This window comes from Dromiciops gliroides, chromosome 4, assembly GCF_019393635.1.
Source record: "Dromiciops gliroides isolate mDroGli1 chromosome 4, mDroGli1.pri, whole genome shotgun sequence".
NCBI classification, from domain to species: Eukaryota; Metazoa; Chordata; class Mammalia; order Microbiotheria; family Microbiotheriidae; genus Dromiciops; species Dromiciops gliroides.
The window spans coordinates 231,871,080-231,894,018 of record NC_057864.1 but is presented as its reverse complement, the minus strand read 5'-3'; the positions used below and the strand labels follow the sequence as shown (position 1 = coordinate 231,894,018).

The following is a 22,939-nucleotide window of genomic DNA, read 5'->3' as shown; positions in this document are numbered from 1 at the left end:
TGCAATTGCTCAAAAGAAAGATGAGATGTGAGAAATGTGAGAAATTTAGAAATATCTCCATTCCAAATGTGGACTATTTGTGTCCAACCTGTGGTAAAGCCTTCCAAGCTCATACTGGTCAAACACAGACACACACAAAGCCACAGTTGGACACACTATACCTTGACCCCAACATGGTGATGTCATTTTGGTCCTCTTCAAGAATGAAGGACAATTCAATATAACCCTGAAGGACTTATGAAAATGGCAACCCATCTACAGAGAAAGAGTGATAGTATCTGAAAATAGATGGAAACACATTTTTTTCTTTCTTTTTTTTTTTTTGGTGAGGCAATTGGGGTTGGGTGGCTTGCCCAGGGTCACGCGGCTGGTGGGTGTTGGGTGTCTGAAGCTGGATTTGATCGTGGGTGCTCCTGGTTCCAGGGCCAGTGCTCTGTCCACTGTGCCACCTAGCTGCCCCTGGAAACACATTTAAAAATTTTTTTTTCTCTTTAACAATTCCTCAATCTGAAGTTTGGGGAGTTTTTTGACTGTTTTCTTTCACAACCTAGCTAATGTGGGAATGTTTTCCATGACTACTCATGTATAACTTATTTTGAAATGCTTGAGTTCTAGTGGGTGGGGGGTGGGAATGGAGGAGGAAGAGAAGTTGGTACACAATTTTTTTTAAAAATTGATGTTAAAATTTGTTTTTACATATATTTTGGAAAATAAAATTCTATTCAATAAAAAAGTTAAGAAATTTTAAAAAAGAAAAAAAAAGAATGAAGGACAATTAATCAACAACCAACTAGACTCTGTCTCCCTCCACTGTAACCCCTAGTTTCTCTCAAACTTTGTTCCCCACATCACCCAAATCCTAACCTGCTGACTCAGCAGAGATCCTTCCTTCCCATCTGTCTCTCTAAGCTTTTCTTCTCCTCTCTTCTGTTGCTGCTGTGGTAGTGTTTACTAGTATGGTTCCAGAACAGAAGATGCAGCTGGGAAAGGCTTTGTAGAGAGTGGAGTTAGTAAGGAAGGTATCTATATTTTGGAGGAGAAAGTACAGAGAAAAGTCAGGAAGTACTCTCTCAGTCATCATTGACCTAAGAAAGCAAGTTGTACATATAGAAAGGTATCTCTGGCCTCCCTCTCCCAGAGCAAGGCCTGTTGCATCTACCCTTCAGGGTTCTAGGGGTACCTTGAGAGATTTGGGGGTGGCTCAAAATCTCCCAATAGTATTCACTTTACTATTAGCCACCAGTGACTGACTACTGCCATTATTTCTCTTTTTTTTTGATACTAAACAAATTTATTTATTTACCATAAATCAAGCACATACTATTTGTAAGACAATGTGTACAAATTATTTTTAAATTTTTATTTATTTATTTTAATTTTTCTCAATTACATGTAAAGCTATTTTTTGAGTTCCAAATTTTTCTCCCACCCTCCCTTCTTTCTCTGCTCCTGAAGTCAGTAAGCAATTTGTTATAGGTTATACATTACTATTATGTTAAACATATTCCCACATTAATCAGAACAAAAGGAAAGAAAAAATGCAAAAATAAATAAACCAGAACAATAACAAAAGTGAAAATAGTATGCTTAGGTCTACATTCAGACTCCATAGTTCTTTTTCTGAATGTGGAGAGCATTTTCCACCATAAATCTTTTGGCATTGTCTTGGATCATTGCATTGCTAGGAAAAACCAAGTCCATCACAGTTCATCACAAAATGTCGTTGATACTGTGTACAATGTTCTCTTGGTTCTTCTCATTTCACGCAGCATCAGTCCACTTTCTTTCCAGGTTTTCTGAAATCTGCCTGCTCATCATTTCTTGCAGCATAACAGTATTGTACTACTTTCATATACCACAATTTGTTCAGTCATTCCCCAATTGATGGGCATCCTCTCAATTTCCAATTCTTTGCTACCACAAAAAGAGCAGCTATAAATATTTTTGTACATGTGGGTCCTTTTCCCTTTTCCATGATCTCTTTGGGATACAGACATAGTAATGGTATTGCTGGGTCAAAGGGTATGCACAGTTTTAAAGCCTTTTGGACATGGTTCCAAATTGCTCTCCAGAATGGTTAGATAAATTCACAGCTCCATGAACAGTGCATTAGTGTTCCAATTTTCCCACATCTTCTCCAACATTTATCATTCTCTTTTTCTGTCATATTAGCCAATTGGATAGGTGTAAGGTGATACCTCAGAATAGTTTTAATTTTCATTTCTCTAATCAGTAGCGATTGAGAACATTTTTTACATATGGCTGTAGGTAGTTTTCATTTCATCATCTGAAAACTGTTCATATCCTTTGACTAAATCTCAATTGGGGAATGACTTGTCATAATTTCTCTTAACCACTTAACATCAATTTGTTATCAAGTTCAACTCTTTATGATCCTCTGGTTTTCTTGACAAAAATACCAGGATGGTTTGCTATTTTCTTCTCCAGTGGAGAAGGCAAACAGAGGTGTTAAGTGACTTGACTAGGAGTCAACATAGGAGGCTGGATTTTAACTCAGGTCTTCCTCACTTCCAGCCTGCAGCTCTATTCATTGAGCCATCTTTTACAAAAGGATACTTACTTCAAAGATATAGTAAGAACAAAAGAGAGTACAAGCATTTCCCTCCAGTATCTCAGAAACACACTCTCTCCTGTACTACCTCAGTCTCTGAGGAAAGAGGCCTCACTCAGCACAGTTTCTACATAATAACATTGGTTCCCACCAAGTTCATATCTAAATATGGCATGGGTGTTAAGTGAGTCCTTCTCTCAGCTGAGTCTTAGAGGTGACTCCTGAGGACCACTTCTTGCTCCCTAGGGCATAGAAATTGGGCTGGCTGCAAAACCCAATATGGGATGCTTCCTAGAGGCTCTGTCTCTTAACCTTTTGAAACTCACAAGATTAGGGTTCCTTTACCTAAAATAGAAAAAAAAATAGCAAAGCAAAAGGCTTGTTTTCATGGGATCACACATTGTTTCTTACTGGGCACAGTCAGTAACAGAATCAAACCAAGAACATCCAAGAAAATGGGTGAGTCTAGTTGTTAATACCTTTTTGAAGGAGCCTCTAGCTACCTAGTCTGAAGAGTTTTCTTCTGACAAGTAGATTGGAACCAGCTATAGAACACTTATAGCATACTCAAGTCTCTCCAAGGTAGTTCCATCACAATGCTCCCAGAAGGAAAGTTAGCCTCTTCCATGTGGCAAGTAGCATCAGAGGACCTCTGTGCATATTGCCAGAGAACCATTATATATAGTTTGGCAGGGGAGGGGAAAAGAAGAAGGGTAGTGAACAGGAACTTTGACATTCTATGACATTCTAGCAACATGAGGACACTGGATTTCTGAATAGAGATGGAAGAGCTAGAGGTTCAAAGATTCCCAGGTCTCTGGTTTGGGATGTATGGAGAGAATAGTAATAGTATTTCTCCCTTCTCTGTTAATTCAAGCAAGTGGATGCCAATGACTGTAGAGTGAAAGTATGTATGTCTGCACATGCACACTGTGTGTCTGAGTGTTTCTTTACACATATCTGCCTCAGTGCTGTGCAGATATGAATACACATATATGTATTTGCACATGTATGGTATATTTGTGTACATTTCTTCCCTGAAATGCTGTCCTTTTATGTCAATCCATGTCTATTATCCAGACACTTTGCCCTGATCATACTGCCCTCTGCCAAGACTGTGAGCCTTCTAATGATCTGTTGCTCACACCCACTGTTACCTGCTTTGGCTAAAAACTTCCACCATCTGTTAATCTCTTAATACTTGTGATACTAAGCCATGGCTACCTGAAATGAAACCATTTCTCCTCCCCAACCATTACTTCCTGTTCTCTCATCCTTCATCCTCCTAAATCCTGCCCTTCCTATGTTCCATTCCAACTCTGCCAGCCCCTTCCATTGTATTCTCTTGGAATCCATCTCATAAGTAACAAACATCTCGACTTCAGATCTCATCTTGTGCTTCTTCCATCTTACATCACTCACTAGGCACTCAGAATTGTATGCTCCCACATGATGCTACACTCCTCATTATCTTTTCCAAGCACTTGCTCATACTCCCTTGTCTCATTGGTCTTGAAAGAGAACTTAGAATATTCCTTGTTCCCCAATGCCATTTCCAGACTTTTCATTTGGTGACATCATTCAGTTACTTCTCTTCCTTTGAAGTTCAATCACCCAACCAATATCAGCATAACTATTTACCAGCTCCTAGATCATTCTTCCTCATATGCCATCTTCCTCTTCACCCAACTTTTGCCCTAAAGCATGTTGATGCTCCTTAGGCACGCTACCCTCTCAGATCCTCTATCTTCCCAAATCCCTTGATCAACTCCTACATATTGCCTTAGACAGAGACATATAAGAACAGTTACATCTAGATCTCACCATGACCCACAAATGTTAAACTTCCATGATCAGAAACTAACATTTCTTTATCTGATGTAGGCACCTATCATTCCATCCCTTCCCATACCCTAACCCTTCTAAACCTATTCTTCATCCTCACTATGACCTTGGATCTCTCTCCCCCTCAGTATTTTCTCAGGCCATAACCCCTGCGCTGCTTACTTTCTTTCCATCCCAATCTTGACCCTAATAATTAACCAGTTCAATTCCACAATGGTGTCTGCTCTCAAATCCTTTGCCTCTCTGTCCCACTTGCTAAACCTCAAACCTGGATTACTCCCACCATTCACTTCCTCCATTCCTGCTCAGTTGCTATTGAAGGAGAATGGAGGAAGTAATGGGATTGAACTGATTGGGTCGACTATAAATTTAAGTTATCTAATCTCAATTGAGCCTTCTATTCCTCCCTGATTCACTATCCCACTTTCCACAGTAGTGTTCTCTCATCTCTCCTCAAATACAAATCTGGCCTCAGACACTTGACACTTACTAGCTGTGTAACCCTGGGCAAGTCACTTAACCTCCATTGCCCTGGGGAGGGGTAAAAAAAGCACATGGTAGTGCCAGCTGTGTTCAGTTCATGAACAATGTTCAGGAACCTCAAGCCCACAAGGAAGGGAGATCTTGAAAGTAATCCCAGAATCTAGACTTATAAGTAGAGAAGGGAAGAATTCCTGGGCTTTGAGTCAGGGACAATCCCAAATTAAAGAATTCAGGGATCAGACCTAGAAAGAGAAGGGGATTTCCTGTGGCTGTATGCTCTTAGTTTTTTACTAAGGGGGAAAAAAAGGACATTCTACAAAAGTGTGTTTTTTAGGGCAGTTAGGTAGTACAATGGTTAGAGCACCAGGCCTGGAATCAGGAAGACTCATCTTCTTGAGTTCAAAACTGGCCTCAGAAACTAGTTGTGTGACCCTGGACAAGACACTAAACCTGGTCAACTCAGTTTCCCCATCTGTAAAATGAACTGGAGAAGGAAATGTCAAATCACTCCAGTATCTTTGTTGAAAAAACCCCAAACAGGGTCATGAAGAGTACATGACTGGAAAATGACTGAACAAGAACAAGTGTTTACCTTCTACAGGAGAGTTAAATTAGCAGGTGACACTATGAGCCTTGGGGAGGACAGGTCTCTGGGAGACAGGGATTTCTCTGCTGTCAGGGTGTTATCCTGTTAGAAAGCTCAAGCAAAGTTATCTGAGATACATATATTGAGATATATAGTTATCTGAGATATATAAGTCTCTGTAGCTTTTGTTGTACATTTTCTAGTGGGTGAAATAAAGGTTGTTCTGTATTCGCTATGCATTTAGTATTTTGAGAGCTTTATGTGGTTAAAGAGCTCATTTATCCATATTTGAGAAAACCTAAATATGAGCTATATACCCTGAATATATCAGGATATATTCCTAGAGTAACTCCAGGGGAGGGCAACGGCCAAAAAGAGATAATTGCCCCCTTGGGGTCAAACCTTCTAGGATGGAACTTAGTCCACCCATGTTAGTTTGATATGTGAAAACCAAGTATATTACAAAAGAAATGAAAATGCATATGGAACCCAAGATTTTACAGAAATTAACATTTTTATAATAGCATGACAAAGGGAGGAAAGGATACCAGGAAGGAGCATGATATAGGAAAAGGAACGGTGTAGCCAAGGATTGGCTAAAACTAGCTAGCTGTGTGATCCTGGTCAAGTTACTTACACTGAATCTCTTTTCTCATCCTAAAAATGGGTTAATTGGAGTTAAGCCTGTGATTTCTACCTAACAAGATCTTGTGAAGATTAAATTAAATAAAAAGAGAATGTCTTTTAATTGTTAGCGATTAGTGTAATTATTCCAGGTCCGGTATTTAATAAATATGTTGGGGTGTATTGCTGTGTGGCAACTCTAAAATGGGAAGAATAAAGCTGGCGAACCTTGCAAGGTTCCTGGGAGAGGTCAGGATCTAGAACAGACCAACTAAGATCAAAAGATGAGAGTCCCTGAGGGTCAAAATAGTAACGGGTTTGTCTATGTGGAATACTTGGTCACTCTAGATGCGGAAGCTATTCTAGACCTGGGAGTTCGTAAGGGCCACAACCTTTTCCACTGTCTTTCACTTTGAACTGTATCGTGCAGACAGCAAAATCGCCTTTAACGTTAACGTCTACCTCGGAGAGCTAAAGAAAGAGGACAAAGGTTCTCGAGACTCGTGCTCATCCCCACGCCCATTGTGTCCACAGAAGACAAGCGCGATCTACAGCCAATCGTTCGCTTCCCATGGTTCCTCCCCATCTCCTCCCGCCCCTCGGGTTTAACGTCGAGCCTAGGAGGCGAAGACTCGTCAATCCTCGCCGTCTCCTGATTGGTCATGAAGCTCTCCACTCCAAGCCCAAGGGAGGAGTCCATATTGCTTCAGGGCGGAAACGTTGAAAAACCCAAAGGAGAAGTGACGCAGGGAGAGGGCGGGGGTTGTTCTCCCAGACTTCTCTCGGTAGTACTAACGGGTTTTGGTGGCTTTGCCGCGAACCCCCGGACTGTAGCGCTTCTGACCGCTGGGCCTACTCCGGCTCTTCTTCCCGTTGCTAATTACTGGATGATGCCGAGTCGGGGAAAGGGGAGGTTCGGGGGACCCTCGAGGGAGGGGGTGACCGTAGGGCCTCCAAGAGTAGAACCTGAGCCCTTTGCCTCCAAGCCCGAGCCCGAACCCGGCCTGAACCTGAGTCTGAGCCCTGACCCAAGGAGCCCCGAGCCGCCCTGCTCCATCCTCCGGTTGGGGGGAGCCAGGTCTGGGGGGCGGAGAGGACGGCAACGAGCGCGGCAGGTGAGGAGGCTGCGCCTCTCTCGTTCCCTCGTTCCTGCCTCACCTGGCTCCCCCACTTGTCCTCAGCCCTGCTTCCAACCTTTCTTCGACTCCTTCGCTAGGCGTACACATAGTTCAACAAAAATTTTACCGTTTTGTACAATGCCCTTGTACTCCACCCCCTTCCCCCGCCCCATCCTCATCTGGTCCTCTCACCTACTACATCACCAATCCCTCTTTCTCCAGGTTCGCTTCCACCTGGCTTCCCCGTGTCATTCTCCCTCTTCCAGCGTGTCCCCACAACGGGGGAAGAAGCTACCCACAGATGAACTTTTGGAGAAGTGTGAAGCCTTGCCACGCCTCGTAGCCCCAGGGCTTCAAAGTACCCTAGCCCTGGGGCAGCAGCTAGAGTCCCTTAGGGAGGTCACAGCCCTGGGGCAGTTTGATGCCCTGAAGGCTGCAGAGGAGCAATTGAAAAAATCGTTCCTAAGTCGCTGTGAGATGGAGGAAAACGTATCAGAGGGTAAGCAAGTGTGACTGGTAGTAGCCAGAAAGTGTCCCAAGGAATAGGGATAGGTTCAGGGGTGGTCCTAACTCCCATCCCCAGCAGGCCCACTACCTCTTTCCATTAGGGTTGAACGTGCCTAGATCCCAACGGCTCTACAGGGACCTGGTGAGCCTGAAAGTTCCAAAGGAGCAAGTGTTGAATGCTGCGTTGATGGAAAAACTGGCCTTGCTTCCAGCACAGCCTCAGGTCCCAACCCACAAGCTAAAGGTTTGTTTGGGGTGGAAGGGCCCGGAAAAAAGGTCTTCATAGTCACTTCACATTTGGGTCTCAGACCCAATCCCTAACTACCTCTGGTTTTGTTTTGTTTTGAGTGAGGCAATTGGGGGTTAAGTGACTTGCCCAGGGTCACACAGCTAGTGTTAAGTTGTTTGAGGCCCGATTTTAACTTGGGTATTCCTGACTCCAGGGCCCATGCTCTATCCACTGCACCACCTAGCTGCCCCTGGTTTTCTTTCCTCTGTTGTAAAACTGCTATTTCCCTGCTACTGTGCCTGACTTATACTCCAACCCCAAACAGGAGGTTCCTGAGCCAGGTCCAGAACTAAGCATCTTATGTGATCCCCAATTACTGGTCCATGAGTCTCCACACTTATCGCTTGAAGGGTTCCCTCTCTGGAAGCTAAGGCCACAGACCCGTCCTGCAGAGGATACCTTCCTCATGCATCAGACTCTCAGACGGTGGGATACATAGCATTACAGGATTGTCTTCACTTTTATTTTTGTTGTGGTAGGAGGGAGGGTGCACATGTTGGGGTTCTCCTTTACATTGTTTTTTATAGAAATAAAGTTTGATAGGTTAACTTTTTTCCGAGGATTTGGTAAAGGTTGGTAATCAGCAAGCCTGATAAGAGCCTAAGAACAGCTCTTGGAAAGTTTCTCTTATTGAATACTACTGTGCTACTCCCATACTCTAGGGTTTGAATCTTTCAGGGGAAGGATGAAAAGAGCAACAGGAAGATGGGAAATAGATAGCTTCCCCCTTACCCAAAACAGGATATCTCCCTTCTATATGAAATGGGAGAAGGAGGGGGGGGGGCTTGATTTCCTCTCCAGTTTATCATATTTAAAGTAGCTTTATGTGTTCTGTTCTTTTCTTGTGCATGGCCAAATCTGAGGTCATGGGATCTATCAGCAGAGGATGACCTCACTAACTTTCCCTTGTAGAGTTCTGGGACATGTGACTATTTGCAGAAAGAGTTGAGTTCTCCACACCTATAAAATAAAATAAAATAAAAGCCCCACTCTTCTTACAGGAGTTTCAACCTCTTCGGTTTCTTCAATGCCCCATTCCTTCAATATGCCTCTAATACACCAGCCTGGGACATCATTTGTAATGGGGACAGGGTTATGCTCCCTACATTGACTTCTCGGCTCATATTTAAATAAAAAACTTTAATTTAGGGGTCACTGCCTTCAATATCAGGTTTATTGTGCTGCTTTCACCCCAGACCCTCTCTTCCCCCCATCACACAAGGACCATCTAGAGGGGACTTCTGCAGCATCTGGTGATACCCATCCTAAATTGGTCCACTGAAACGTGGCCAGGGTGCCCACCAGGGGCTAGGAATCAAAGGGGTAGATGGGGAAGAGACAAAAAGGGAAGACCCAGAGCAATTGAGATTTGGACACCCAGTTCCCCTTACTAAAAGCAAGGGTTCATGATCCATAACATCCAGCCTACAAGGCTGTGGGGAGAAAGAGATGACAACCTTTTAGTCCAATTATGTCCAATGCTTAGGTGCTGGAGGTTGGTAGGCTCCTTGTTAAAGATTCTGGCAGGAAAACAAATTAGCTATCAGGAAGAGGAGTAAGCTGTGGGTAGAACTCTCCCCCACAGGTCCTCAGTAACAGAGCAGCTTCTGATCATTGTCCTTGAAGGGCTCCTCAGTGAGTAGGGGAATTAGCCTTGTGGAACAGGTACACAGGACGCTGGAAGCCTGGTAAGGAAGAGGTATGGAGGATGAGGAGTGACACTATAAAATTAAGGAAACATGGGAACTGAGATAGCACATAAAGAAGTCTGGTCAATTGTCCACAGCCAACAAGTATGAATGGCAAATAGAGATGATTGTTGCAATTTAAGACCTCCCCCATAATTTCTAATCGTCCTCAGCCAAGCTGGGAGGTGTTACTATCCACTTAAAAAGTCTTTTACCTACCCTCCACTTCCCCCTCAAAAAATACAGATCAAGATGGGCAAGCCTAGATCTCACCTTTGGAAGAGTTGTGGGGTGTGGCCACAAGCTCATAGCTGGAGAAGCCAACCTCAGGGGATGTTAGGTAGGAACTAAACTGCTCAGGTTTCAGCTGAATTCGATAATAATTCTTGTAGATAGTTTCCTAAGAACAGGCATATAATAGGTATTAATCTTTTTTGTATCCCCAGCACTCTGCACAGTGCCTAGCATATTAAGTTCTTAATAAATGCTTGCTGACTTATTCAGTCCCATTCTTCCACCCTCAGTCAAGAATTTTGGCCAGAGCCCCATTTAACCAATGCTTCTCCCCTTCCCCCTACTTCATGGAAACGACTGGTTACCTTCCCCTAGGGTCCAACTTACTGTGAGTGTCTTCCTCTTGCCATAGGATGACCAAGGCTGGGGCTCTAAAACCAGAATGCCCCCAGGTCGTAGGTGGCGGTAGATTCTTCGAAACATTCTCTTCAATCCTTCATCACCCCAGTTCAGATGCACCCATTTAGTGAGGCTGAGACAGAGCACCACATCATACTCAGGAGCTTGGGCCTCTACCAATTCATCTCGATCTAACACATAATTACCCTGAGAAGGCAAGTTGGTTTTTTTTTTTTTTTTATAAAGGTCAGCACAGGGAAACCAGTATTCTCCACTCCTTTTATTCCACTATGGAGTCCCAAATTAGTGAAGGCATGTTTTAATCTATATTTTGCCTTTCATACATTTCCCAAACAAGCTTATTGAGGGTACTACACTTGCCTAGTTGAGTTTCACTCTGCTCTAGCCTCACCCTGACAGAACAGAGAAAGCATAAAGAAAGAATATAGACAGTTGGGAGAAGGTTGTGCCACCAGAAGGATGGGCAAGGTCATAGGGAGAAAGCCCTAGTGTTCAGCCCTGACCCAGTTCCTCTACTTAGCTCCCTCCCACACCAGTTTTCCCTGGGGCAAAGAAGTGTTACCTCATGAGGTCTTGGGCAGCCCCTCCACTCTTTCCCCATTCTCCATCACCCCCACTTACACCCCCCCCACTCCCTGCCCCTAGTCTTGAGAGAGTTTCAACTGAATGTTAAATTTCTTCTTTAGTTTTAAATTTTAACACAATTCAGGAGAATATGAGCTTTGTGAGTGCAAGGGCTGTTCAATTTATCTTTATGGCCCTATTGCCTGGCAGAAACTATGCAATTAAATGTTGAGGTCAAATGAAAATATTTTAAAATCCCACTGCCCCCAAGGCCTAATACTATCCAAAGCTCTGACTTCCCACTAAATTTGTTGGTCCCCCTCACCCTACTCTACAGAAGATCTTGAACTGGAAGGTTCAGATCCTACACTTACTACCTATGTGACCATGTGCAAGGCACTTGATTTCATCTGTAAAATGAAGGGGTTGAACTAATCCAAGGGGAACCTTTGGACTTCAAAGGTTCGTTGTAGGGCTAAATCTATAAGTCTCTAAAATTTTCCCCTACATTTTTTTTGTGGGGTGTCTATTCCTGGGTAATCCACAAACCAACACATTAAAGGAGAAAAGTTGACTGCAGCTTTCTCAGGAAGATAATGGTTGTAAAGACAGAAGTCTACAGTTGAAGAGGGCAATGAATCCTCTGATCTATCTAACATGAAAAACACAGGAGAGGCACCAGGCCAGATACCTGTCGCCTGAGTATGCTCCTACAGTACCTATGAAGTCAGGTTTTTGCCAATCTAAAATACTCAGTGGAATAATCCTAGTCTGTTGAGAAGACTCAGCTTAAAGGTATAACGAGAAAGAGGAACCCCATACTCACTGGCCTATAAGCAAGCACTCTGAATTCATGGGTAAAGTGGCATACTGCCATTAAGGTGGGAAGTCAAGGCCCTTTAGCACAGGCCTTAGCCCATTTTCAAATGTGAGTTCCCAAACTGACATTCAGGATGTAAAAAATAAGGTTTTGCTCCTAACCATAACTGCCTCTCCTCCCTCCCCTGTCATGGTACAGTAAACAAATCTGCAAAAATATCCCTTATTTCAACAGCTACTAGGTCTCCTTACCGTGATGAAGACAACGTTGTTGGGGAATATGGAGGCATCAGCCCCATCCAGAGGCACTTGGGGTGCAGCAATGGGGCCCCGACTGGCAGTCAGGGAGGCAGGGAAGCAGCTCTTCTTTCGGGTGGTAGCAGTCCCCTTACCACCTTCTGGTCCTTGGACTCCTTCAGGTGGCTGAGGTGTCAGACGAAGTTCCTCAGAAAGATAATGTCGGATGTTCTGTCTAGCAGAGTGTATGAGCCGAGCATCGATGTCTACACCCACTACTCGAGCTGGTCCCCATTTGCAAGCAATGCTTAGGGTCAGGTGGCCTACATTGCAGCCTAGGTCCAGTACATCACGGCCCTGGAACCATTCAGGCCTCATCACCCGAAGCCTCCCATCTTCACAATTTGGGTTACGATAGCCATAGTACTTGCAATAGTTCCCATACTGGAACTTACTTTGCTGCTTCTTGAAACCAGCTGCAGGCAGAGGGTGGTCATGTTGGCGGCCTCCCCCACCTCTTGCCCGGACTTTCTCCTTAGGGCCCTGGCCACCAGCCCTGGCACCTGACTCAGACTTGCTGGAAGTCCTACGACGTTTCCGGTGGCGGGAGGAAGAAGACAAGGGGGCAGGCGTTGCTGAGGCAGCTGAAGGGGCTGCGCGAGTGCCTGGGGGGTCATGTGGGGCAGGCAGAAGGGGGGACACTACTTCATCCCTGCAGTTGATGGCAGTGTTCAGTTCATAAGGCTGGGGGCCATCCCGGCCTTGGGACTTCTGTCGTAGTTGCAGCTGCTGGGGGGTGGCTTCTCCTTGCAGTGAGGGAGTGGTGGAAGTTGGGGGAAGTGCAGAGGAGGTGGGTTCATTTCCCCCAGGTCCGCCAGCCTGTTGCTGGTGGTGCTGTCCCCGATGTCGATGTCGCTTCCTACCAGTCTTGAGTGGTGAGGCACGAACCACTTGGGCCTCATCAGTGCAAGCATTGAGGCTGAGTGGGTCAGTGATGTCCTTGGGAATGAGGATTTCCACTGGGTCCCTCCCCTTAGCTGGCAGTGGAGAGGACTTAGGAGTTTCGGCATTGAGTGCTCTACTTACCTCCTCATCCAGGAGGCTATTCAGATTCAAAGGGTCGAAGATATTTCCCCCCAAGAGAAAATTGGAGGGCAAGACTGGGTCACAGTCCGAGTTAACTCGCCTACGCTTCTTGAAGGCTGGATGCTTGAAGCCACCCACATTACAGCTATTCCTCCTCTTGCTCCCACCGCCCCCGGGAGGCCTATGGGGCTGGTAGCCATTGCGCTGCCTGGGGGGTGCTGGGGGCCCTAGTTCGGCCCCGCCCCATCCCCTTCGCTCCTCCTCCATGTCAGGGGGAGGGGCCTCTCCAAAAGCTTCCGACTGGCGGGCCTCCCCCTGCGCCATCGGGGCCATTGGGTCACCACCCCGATGCGGATTCTGGCCAGCCCTAGTGGGGGACGGGGCCGGAAAGCCCTCCCTGCCTGATATTGTGGGTGTATGTGGGCTTGGTCCCTGAGCTGTCCCGCCACAAAGCTCCCCGGAGGAGGCCTCTCGGTGTGGCTGCACCAAAGTGCCACCCCCACCACTGGAATCAGCTTTGAGGGGTGGCGGCGGCGGGGCCGGCACGAGGAACGGCTCCTTCTCAGCTGCCATCTCGATCATCTCTTCCCCCCTCCCCCGATTAGGCTAACGAGGGAGATCAGGGGGCCTACACCCCCTCCCTTTTCCCTTCTTCCTCCCCGCCCCTTCTCCCAGTGCGCGCGTAACCCCGCTCTTCCCTTATTCTCTCGCGTCTCCACTAACCCGCGCGAGACCAAAACAAGCAGCCCGCGCGACCCGAACTGAGTAAGAAAACAACAGAGCCTGCGCTTTTTCCTTCACCCCCTCCTAACGCGCGACTGGATACACTGCGCGTGCGCACTCTACCCCACGCCCCCTGTTGTGCCCGTACCAGGGATAGAACAAACTTAACGGCTACAGGCTTTAAAAAAAGGGAACCACCGCTTCCAAGTGACACCCCGTTTCCTTCGCAACGATCTCCCTCCCACCCGTATCTTTCGCGCACGCCCACCAACCGTCGGCGTAGGGCCGATGGGAAGAGCTTCCTTACACCCCGTCCCCGGCTCCGGGTACTGAACGTCTGCGGCCTCCGCCTGGCTCCTAGCCCTGCTGCCTCTCAACCCCGCCTCTTTCCTCCTCGTAGGCCACGCCTGCGCACTCGACCTATCAGTCTCGCGCTTCTTGGTGCTGCACGTGCTGGGAGCTACCATTCACCCACAGTTCCGAACTGCAATGCCAATTTCTTAGCCCAGTATACTGTCTTCTCTCCTCAGCCAAGAGAAGAATGTAGCGGACGCCTCAGCAAATTAGTCATTAATTATGAATTACTTCACACATACTCGAAACCTTTCAACTAGAGGTGCGGGAGAGGAAAGTGGGAATGAAGAGGGAAGGATGGCGGAGGGGTTTGGTATACACAGGCCTACATCCCCTTAGAAAGACCTGTCGTCACTAGAATAAAATTGGTGCCGTAACCTTAACTCTCACACACTCTCCTGGCAGAGAAGAGCGGCTAACAAAAAAAAGAAAACTGAGCTCTGTAGACTTTCCCTAAAACGGAACGGTTGGGTTTCTTCACTCCAACCCCAGTTTCCCTGCCTCCTAGACAAATTTAAAAGACCGGAAAGGGTGGGAGGTATCACGTCATTCCCTATTCTTTCCTGCCCACCGTCGCCACCCAGAACGCACCTGCGCACAGTCTCACTTCTTCCTACACCGCACCGCCCCCCCACACCCAGGCCCGCAATTTGCCCCAATCCAATCCAAAGTAACCATCACCACTTGGCAGGTTCTTTTCAGGGAAGGAACGTGGCCTCAACGCCTCCTCACATTGGAAGATGAAGTGTTTGGACCGCCCACAATTAACCCACCCTCCCATCCACTGGCCAATATGAGTCAGGAGGGGCGGGTTTAGAACAGGGTCCTTTGGCTGGGAAGAGGGAGGGGAACTCTTAACCGGGCGATTGGCCAGTGATTCGTTTAAAAATAATGATGAAATGCAACAGAATTAGAATTAGGATTTGGGAAAGGAAAAAGACAACATTATCCATCCCTGAACAGAGAAACAAGCCATAAAATAAAAAAGAACCATCCCAATTATAATCAGGCGCTACTCATAATAACTAAAAGCTGTGAGTACGGTAAAACGGGGTACGCTGGGAATTGTAGTTTTTTTCGGTCGCTTGGGGTGGAAGATTTGGCATGCGCACACCGAAGGCCCTTCGCCCAGCCCTTCGTCTTGGCGGTCTATTCTCCACGCATGCTTAGTGAGAGAAAGTTAGACCGCTCTGGAGAACTGGGCTCACGCCCAGGCTGCCTAGGCTCTTTGGTGGGAAAAGCAGACGGAGGTGGGGGACCGCGAACTCGCCGGCTGTTGCCCCCTGTTGTCCCTCCCCTCCTCGTAAGTCCCCAATCCCAACCTTAGCTCCCCGAATCCCCAGGTTCCTGACGCCTAGTACAAGTTCTGACCTCCCTCCCTGCCCCCAGCAACCGAAGCCCCTGCGGTTGGGGAGGTCTCAGAGCGCCCACAGTGACCACCCTGAGCATTTGGAGGTGGGCCTAAGGCACCATAGGAATCTTAGTGGGGGCGGCTAGGTGGTGCAGTGGATAAAGCACCGGCCCTAGATTCAGAAGGACCTGAGTTCAAATCCAGCCCCAGACACTTGACAGTAGCTGTGTGACCCTGGGCAAGTCACTTGTCCTCATTGTCCCGCGCCCCCCCCCCCCAAAAAAAGGATTTTTAGGACCTTAGTCGGTGTGCATCCTCTCCTGCACCCCAAAGCTAAGCACTTCCCTGAAAGGGATGATTGATCCTAAGAAAGTCCTGTCAGCATCTGATTCCTGGTGGGGAAGGAATTAGGCCAGCTCTGGGTGGGAGGTGAGGAATTGAATTTTTCTATATTCGGAGATCTTTATCGTGGATATGGACATTTCTATTAAATTCTTCAATCCGAAATCCCAGGGAGAGCCTAAATTGCGGGGCACTGCAGAGTGTAGGGGTGACAGAAAATAAATCTGGAATCTCAGAAAGCAATCAGCTTCATAATAATAGCTAGCCTTGCATTTACGGATTGCAAATCCCTTTACATATGTTTACCTCCTTTGCTCCTCACAACAAATCCGTGAGGTAGATGCTTTTATTATCCCAGTTTTATGGATGAAGGGATTAAGGCAAAGTGACTTCTTCAGAGTCACACAGTAAGTGTCCGAGGCTGGATTTGAACTCAGTTCTTCCTGACTCCAAGTCAAAACACTATCCATCTAGCGATCTGCTGTTACTAGCATAATGAGGATAATAATAGCATATTTATAGAGCACTTTTTATTTCATCTCATCCTTAAAACAACCGTGAGAGGTAGGTGATTTTATATGTGTGTTTATGTGTATATACAAGTCATTAAAGCTTAAAACTACACTAAGATTTTTGGGTATATGTATATATACCAATATTTACTTAAAGTATATATGTTAAGGCGATGGTGGTATCAGTTGCTGGTTTGAAAGCCGCAGTGAAACTAAGGAGAGTGTCAAGGGGCTCACAGGAATAGTGGAAGGAAAACAGTATAAAGCTAAATTGGGGTTCTATGGACATTTGAAGCAATATTTGGAGAGATGTTATTTGACTTCAAGGCATAGTTCTTTAACATTGAGAACACCTTGTTAGCACTTTAGCACCATAGTCAATTGGCAACAAGCATTTATTGTTTACAATGTGCCAGACATGCTAAGCGCTGGGGATACAAAAAAAAAGCAAAAACAACTCTGTCCTCAAGGAGCTTACATTCAAATGGGGGATTCAACATGCTTATATAAACTATGTTTATACAAGTAGGAATTTATTTTGCAAATATGTGTGTAAATGTTATAAGGGTTTGTTTTTTTCCTGTTTATTCATAGGGCAGGGGAATAGTGTTAGTTTGCCAAAAAAGAAGAGTGTCATTGAAGGAGAAAAGAATAGAAGGAAAGCCAGAAGGAGGGAACACTGACAAGTAGGACAGTTTCGAAGGTTACATGTTGAATTTATTACATGTTTTAAAGAACAACATGTATGTAATAGATATTTACAATTCTGTGTGCAATCCTCCCTGTTCTGTATATGATTCATAGGATCTTAAGATTTAGACCTGGAAGTCATTTAGTACAAGTCCCTAATTTTACAGTTGAGAAAACTGAAACCCATCGAAATTAAGTGACTTGCTCAGGGTCTAAGGCAGGATTCCAATTAAGGTAGGTTTTTCCAATCTAAGCCCAGTACTCTCTGTAAACTTGAAATCTTCATTTTATTTGGTGTTGGTTAAGTTCAGTATTTAAAAAATAAAGTTAAATAAAAAAGATGTTACTAATTGAAGAGTGGTCATGTTTTGGGGCTTCCTTAGGCAGTTTGGACCAAGAAGTCCTAATACATCCCCAGTAGATACATTTACTAGAGTCTGTTATCAGTTTTCTGTTCTATAACCCTTATTTCCTTATAGTCTTAAATCTGTTGCCTCTCCAGGTTTTAATCGAGTAGGCGGCAGTTTCTTTATCCAAAGGTAAATAGAAAACTATCACTCTTTGCAGATGATATGATGGTATACTTAAGGAATCCTCAAGAATCAAGTCAAAAATTACTTGAAACAATTAACAACTTTAGCAAAGTAGCAGGATATAAAATAAATCCACATAAATCATCAGCATTTCTATACATGACCAACAAAGTCCAGCAGCAAGAGATAGAAAGAGAAATTCCATTTAAAGTAACGGTAGATAATATAAAATACTTGGGAGTCTACTTGCCAAGACAAACCCAGGAACTCTATGAACACAACTACCAAACACTCTTCACACAAATCAAATCAGATCTAAATAATTGGAAAGATATCAATTGCTCATGGATAGGCAGAGCTAATATAGTAAAAATGACAATACTGCCTAAATTAATTTACTTATTCAGTGCCATACCAATCAGGCTACCTAAAAATTATTTTATACAGCTAGAAAAAATAATAACAAAATTCATCTGGAAAAACAAAAAATCAAGAATATCCAGGGAAATAATGAAAAAAAATTCACAGGAAGGTGGGTTAGCGGTACCAAACCTGGAGCTTTACTATAAAGCGGCAGTCATCAAAACTATCTGGTACTGGCTAAAAAATAGAGTGGTAGATCAATGGAATAGGCTAGGCTCAGGAAATGCAGTAGTAAATGACACTAGTAATGTAGTGTTTGATAAACCCAAAGACTCCAGCTTCTGGGATAGGAACTCAGTATTTGACAAAAACTGCTGGGAAAACTGGAAGATAGTATGGCAGAAATTAGGCTTAGACCAACATCTTACACCTTATACTAAAATAAGGTCAAAATGGATACATGATTTAGACATAAGAAGTGATACCATAGGTAAATTAGGAGAGAAAGGAATAGTGTACCTATCAGATCTTTGGAAAGGAGAACAGTTTTTGACCAAACATGAGATAGAGTATATTATAAAATGCAAAGTGGATGATTTTGATTATATTAAATTAAAAAATTTTTGTACAAACAGAAGCAATGCATCCAAAATTGGAAGGGAGGCAGAAAGCTGGGAAACAATTTTTGAGGCCAGTGCTTCTGATAAAGGCCTCATCTCTAAAATATATAGGGAATTAAATCAAATTTATAAGAATCCAAGTCATTCCCCAATTGAGAAATGGTCAAAGGATATGAACAGGCAGTTTTCTGATGAAGAAACCAAAGCTATCTATTCCCATATGAAAAAATGCTCTAAATCTCTAATGATTAGAGAGATGCAAATTAAAACAACTCTGAGGTACCACCTGACACCTATCAGATTGGCTAAAATGACAAAAAAGGAAGATAATAAATGTTGGAGAGGCTGTGGGAAAATTGGAACACTAATGCATTGTTGGTGGAGCTGTGAGCTGATCCAACCATTCTGGAGAGCAATTTGGAATTATGCCCAAAGGGCGATAAAGCTGTGCATACCCTTTGACCCAGCAATCCCACTTTTAGGTCTTTTGCCCAAAGAAATCATGGAAGGGGGAAAGGGACCCACATGTACAAAAATATTTATAGCTGCTCTTTACGTGGTAGCAAGGAATTGGAAGTTGAGGGGGTGCCCATCAATTGGGGAATGGCTGGACAAGTTGTGGTATATGAATACAATGGAATACTATTGTGCTGTAAGAAATGATGAGCAGGAAGAGTTCAGAGAAACCTGGAGGGTCTTATGTGAGCTGATGATGAGTGAGATGAGCAGAACCAGAAGAACATTGTACACAGTATCATCAACATTGAGTGTTGACCTACTGTGATGGACTATATTCTTCTCACCAATGCAATGGTACAGAAGAGTTCCAGGGAACTCATGATAGAAGAGGATCTCCAAATCCAAGAAAAGAAAGAAAGAACTGTGGAGTATAGATGCTGATTGAACCATATTATTTCTTTTGTTTTGGGTGCTGTTGTTTTTTTTTTCTAGTTTGAGGTTTTGCATCACTGCTCTGATTTTTTCTCTTGTAACAGGATTAATGTAGAAATAGGATTAATGTTATTATGTGTATATATATGTGTGTGTATATATATATCTATATGTATATGTATAGAGATATATAGATATAACCTATATCAGATTACCTGCTGTCTAGGGGAGGGGGGAGGGAGGGGAGGGAGGGAGAAAAATCTGAAATTGTAAAGCATGTATAAACAAAAGTTGAGAACTATCTTTACATGTAATGGAAAAAATAAAATACCTTATACATTAAAAAAAAAAAAAGAAACAAAGGTAAATAGAAAGCAGAGAAAATGAAACATGAAATTCCATAGAACAGGGCTTCTTAAACTTTTTCCACTTGCCACTCCTTTTTGTCTAAGAAATTTTTATGTGACCCCGGGTATATAGGTATATAAAATAGGTATATGTAACTTCCTCACATTCAGTTACATGGCATGGGGTCACAATCCACAGTTTAAGAAGCTTTAGTGTAGAATATCCATGACCTCAAAATTCTATAACTTCTCTCCCCCTATGTTTAATTAATACAACAAATCCAGTCCATTTAACAACTCAAAATTTTTCCTGCAAGGATAAAATCTGCCAAAGCTTATACTTTACTTCATCAGCTTGGGTCAACTCCACATTTTGATGAAGCATCAGAATACAACTAATACCCCATCTTATCTAAATTTTGTTTCTCTTCCCAGAACTCTGATCCTCTTTTCCTTTAGAAAGCAGAAAAAGTCAGAATGATCATATACAAATTCAAGGTCTAACTAGATCTCAGCTTTGCTTTTACTAAATGTTTGGGCAATAATGGAATCTGGTAACTTTTTGCATAACATTGTTTTTAAAAAGAAGCCTGGATTCTTTATTTTTTTATTTCTGTTAGTTAATAAGCAGTTATTAGGCACCTACTATATGCCAGGTATTAGGCAAATCACTGGGGACGAAAAGAAAGGCAAAAGATAATCCTTGCTTTCAAGGAATTCACAGTCTGATGGGGGAAATAACTTAAAACAACTCCATGTAAACAAGATGTATACAGGATAATTGAGAAATAATCAGCAGAAGGGATTAACATTAAAGATGACTGGAAAATTCTAATTGTAGGAGGTGGGATTTTAGCTAAGACTTGAAGAGAAACCAGAGAAGTTAAGAGGCAGAGATAAGATAGGAGCATATTCCAGGAATGGCAGACATGTGAAAATGTGTGCCTTTGGGAGCAAATTCTATGTGAATGTTAATGTCTTGCCTGAGGAAAACTGGATAGTGGGGTTACGTGGGGGCAATACTAGGAAGGTGGGGAGGGGACAGGTTGTGAAGGACTCTGAAAGCCAAACAGGATTTTATATTGAAGGCAATAGGGAGCCACTGGAATTTATTGAGTAGAAGGATGAAATGGTCAGACCTACACTTTAGGAATATCAGTTTGACAGCTGAGTAGAGGATTGACTAGAGTAGGGTCAGACTTGAATAAGTCATTAACCAAAAGGCAATTGAAATAGCTATGCCAGGAGGTAATGGGGGCAGTATCAGAGGAGAGAAGGTATTTATGAAGGTAAAATCAACCGGGTTTGGTGGTAAGAGAGTGAGGATTTGAAGATGGTATCTCGATTTGAGCCTGTGAGTGACTGATTGAAAGAATGGTGGTACCTTCCATGTAATAGATGAGTAAGGAAAAGGTTATGGTTTTGGGAGAAAGTTCAGTTATGGATGATGTATTGAGTTTAAGATGTCTATGGGATATACATTTTGAGGTAACCAATAGTTGGAGATCAGTAGAGAGGTTAGGGCTGGAGAGGTAGATTTGAGACTTGCAACATAGAAATAATAATTGAATCTATGAGATCTAATAAGATTAAGCCAAATAGTATAGAGGAAGAAGAGAAGAGGGCCCTGGAGAGCCCTGGGAGACACCCAAGTGACTGAGAAGGATTGGTCAGGTAGGCAGGCAGTGACCATGGAGAAACTGGTGTCACAAAAACCTAGAGAGAAGAGTGTATCAAGAAGAGGGTGACTGACAGTGTCAGAAGTTTCATGGAGGTCAAGAAGAGGTTAATGAGAATTGAGAGAGGCCATTAGATTTGGCAATTAAGAGATCATTTGTAACTTTGGAGCTGGCAATTTCTGCTGAATAAAAAGGCTGGAAACTAGACTACTTAAAGTTAAGAAGAGATTAAGTGGAAAGAAGTGGAGGCTCCCCTTCTGCCCTCTGACACTGCTATCATCCTGGTGCAGGACCTCATCACCTCACATCTCATCACAGCAATAGCCTACTGATTGGTTTCCCTGCCTTCTCTCCCCACGCCAATTCATACTCCACTCAGCTGTCAAATTGATTTTCTTAAAAATGAGGCTCTAAACACATCACCTTCCTTCCTTTTCAGTAAACTTCAGTGACTTCCTATTACCTTTAGGATCAAGTGTAAAATCCTCTGTTTGACTTTCAAAGCCAAACCAGGTACCTCCTACCTTTCCAGTTGTCTTATACCTTACACCCCTCTACTTTGTGATTCATTGACACTGGCCTCTTTGCTGTTCCTCATATATGATTTCCCAGTGTTTTCACTGGCTATGCCCCATGGCCGGAATGTTGTCCTGTCTCATAAGTGCCTCTAGTTTCTCTGGTTTCTTTAAAATCTCAGCTAAATTCTTGCCTTCTACAAGAAGCCTTTTCCAGTCCTGCTTAATCTAAATGCCTTCCCTTTGAAATTAGTTACAGTTTAACCTGTATTTATCTTGTTTGTACAGTTGTTTGTATGCTGTTTTCTCATTTAGATGCTGAACTCCTCGAAATCAGGGGACTGTCATGATTTATGTGGATTTATCTTATTTTCTATAACTTTGCTGAAGTTATTAAATATTTAAGTTAATTTTTTAGTTGTCTTTCTGGGGTATGATATCATCTGCAAAAAGATAATTTTTGCCTATGTTTATTTTTTCCATTTCTTTTTCTTGTCTTATTGCTAATAACTAATGAAATGTTAGTTATGTGACTATATGAAATAGTAGTGGTCATAATAGACATCCTTACTTTAGATCTGATCTAAAAGAGCTCCATTACATATGTCTGCTCTTGGTTTTGTTGTTGTTCAGTCACGTCCCATTCTTCATGACCTGTGAACCATATCCATAAGGTTTTCTTGGCAAAGATATAATTTGCCAATTCTTTCTCCAGTGAGGCAAACAGGTTAAATGATTTGTCCAGTCATACAGCTAGTAAGTGTCTGAAATCAAATTTGAACTCAGGTCTTACTGACTTGGGGCCCAATACTGAGCCATCTAGCTGTCTCTTTTCAATGTCATACCAAACAAAAAAAGGATTTTTTTTAAAGCTACAAAAATATAGTGGATTTCATGTGGTGGGACAAAAAGTCAAGAACTTCAAGAGTAATAATGAAAAAAAATGG

General features: G+C 43.5%; 3 protein-coding genes and 1 pseudogene across 3 annotated transcripts in view; 3 read left to right on the top strand and 1 right to left on the bottom strand.

Moving 5' to 3' along the window:
* The window catches only part of LOC122754900, a 38,161-nt pseudogene extending 31,327 nt beyond the window's left edge, over nucleotides 1-6,834 (top strand).
* A 40-nt stretch (nucleotides 6,835-6,874) lies between these two features.
* On the top strand, nucleotides 6,875-9,022 carry PPP1R35 (protein phosphatase 1 regulatory subunit 35). The gene is made up of 4 exons (XM_043962415.1): nucleotides 6,875-7,225; nucleotides 7,451-7,727; nucleotides 7,837-7,979; nucleotides 8,290-9,022. Exons 1-4 carry the CDS (start codon nucleotides 6,998-7,000, stop codon nucleotides 8,461-8,463), a joined length of 822 nt encoding a protein of 273 aa, XP_043818350.1. The 5' UTR covers nucleotides 6,875-6,997; the 3' UTR covers nucleotides 8,464-9,022.
* A 146-nt stretch (nucleotides 9,023-9,168) lies between these two features.
* On the bottom strand, nucleotides 9,169-13,666 carry MEPCE (methylphosphate capping enzyme). The gene is made up of 4 exons (XM_043962414.1): nucleotides 12,002-13,666; nucleotides 10,334-10,552; nucleotides 9,986-10,112; nucleotides 9,169-9,709 (listed from the first exon to the last, which is right to left on the bottom strand). Exons 1-4 carry the CDS (start codon nucleotides 13,652-13,654, stop codon nucleotides 9,657-9,659), a joined length of 2,052 nt encoding a protein of 683 aa, XP_043818349.1. The 5' UTR covers nucleotides 13,655-13,666; the 3' UTR covers nucleotides 9,169-9,656.
* A 1,334-nt stretch (nucleotides 13,667-15,000) lies between these two features.
* ZCWPW1 (zinc finger CW-type and PWWP domain containing 1) overlaps nucleotides 15,001-22,939 on the top strand; it is a 45,735-nt gene continuing 37,796 nt past the window's right edge. The window contains exon 1 of the mRNA XM_043999928.1: nucleotides 15,001-15,183. The gene's annotated coding sequence lies outside the window, so the exon portion shown is untranslated. The remainder of the gene's footprint in view (nucleotides 15,184-22,939) is intronic.

Excerpts from the sequence above, each read along its gene's own strand:
- PPP1R35 (XM_043962415.1), top strand. The coding sequence starts at position 6,998 with ATGATGCCGAGTCGGGGAAAGGGGAGGTTCGGGGGACCCTCGAGGGAG. Across the intron at positions 7,728-7,836 it reads GGAGGAAAACGTATCAGAGG|GGTTGAACGTGCCTAGATCC; the intron begins GTAAGCAAGTGT and ends TCTTTCCATTAG. Across the intron at positions 7,980-8,289 it reads TCCCAACCCACAAGCTAAAG|GAGGTTCCTGAGCCAGGTCC; the intron begins GTTTGTTTGGGG and ends AACCCCAAACAG.
- MEPCE (XM_043962414.1), bottom strand. The coding sequence starts at position 13,654 with ATGATCGAGATGGCAGCTGAGAAGGAGCCGTTCCTCGTGCCGGCCCCG. Across the intron at positions 10,553-12,001 it reads ACAACGTTGTCTTCATCACG|GGTAATTATGTGTTAGATCG; the intron begins GTAAGGAGACCT and ends TTGCCTTCTCAG. Across the intron at positions 10,113-10,333 it reads GCAAGAGGAAGACACTCACA|GAAACTATCTACAAGAATTA; the intron begins GTAAGTTGGACC and ends GCCTGTTCTTAG.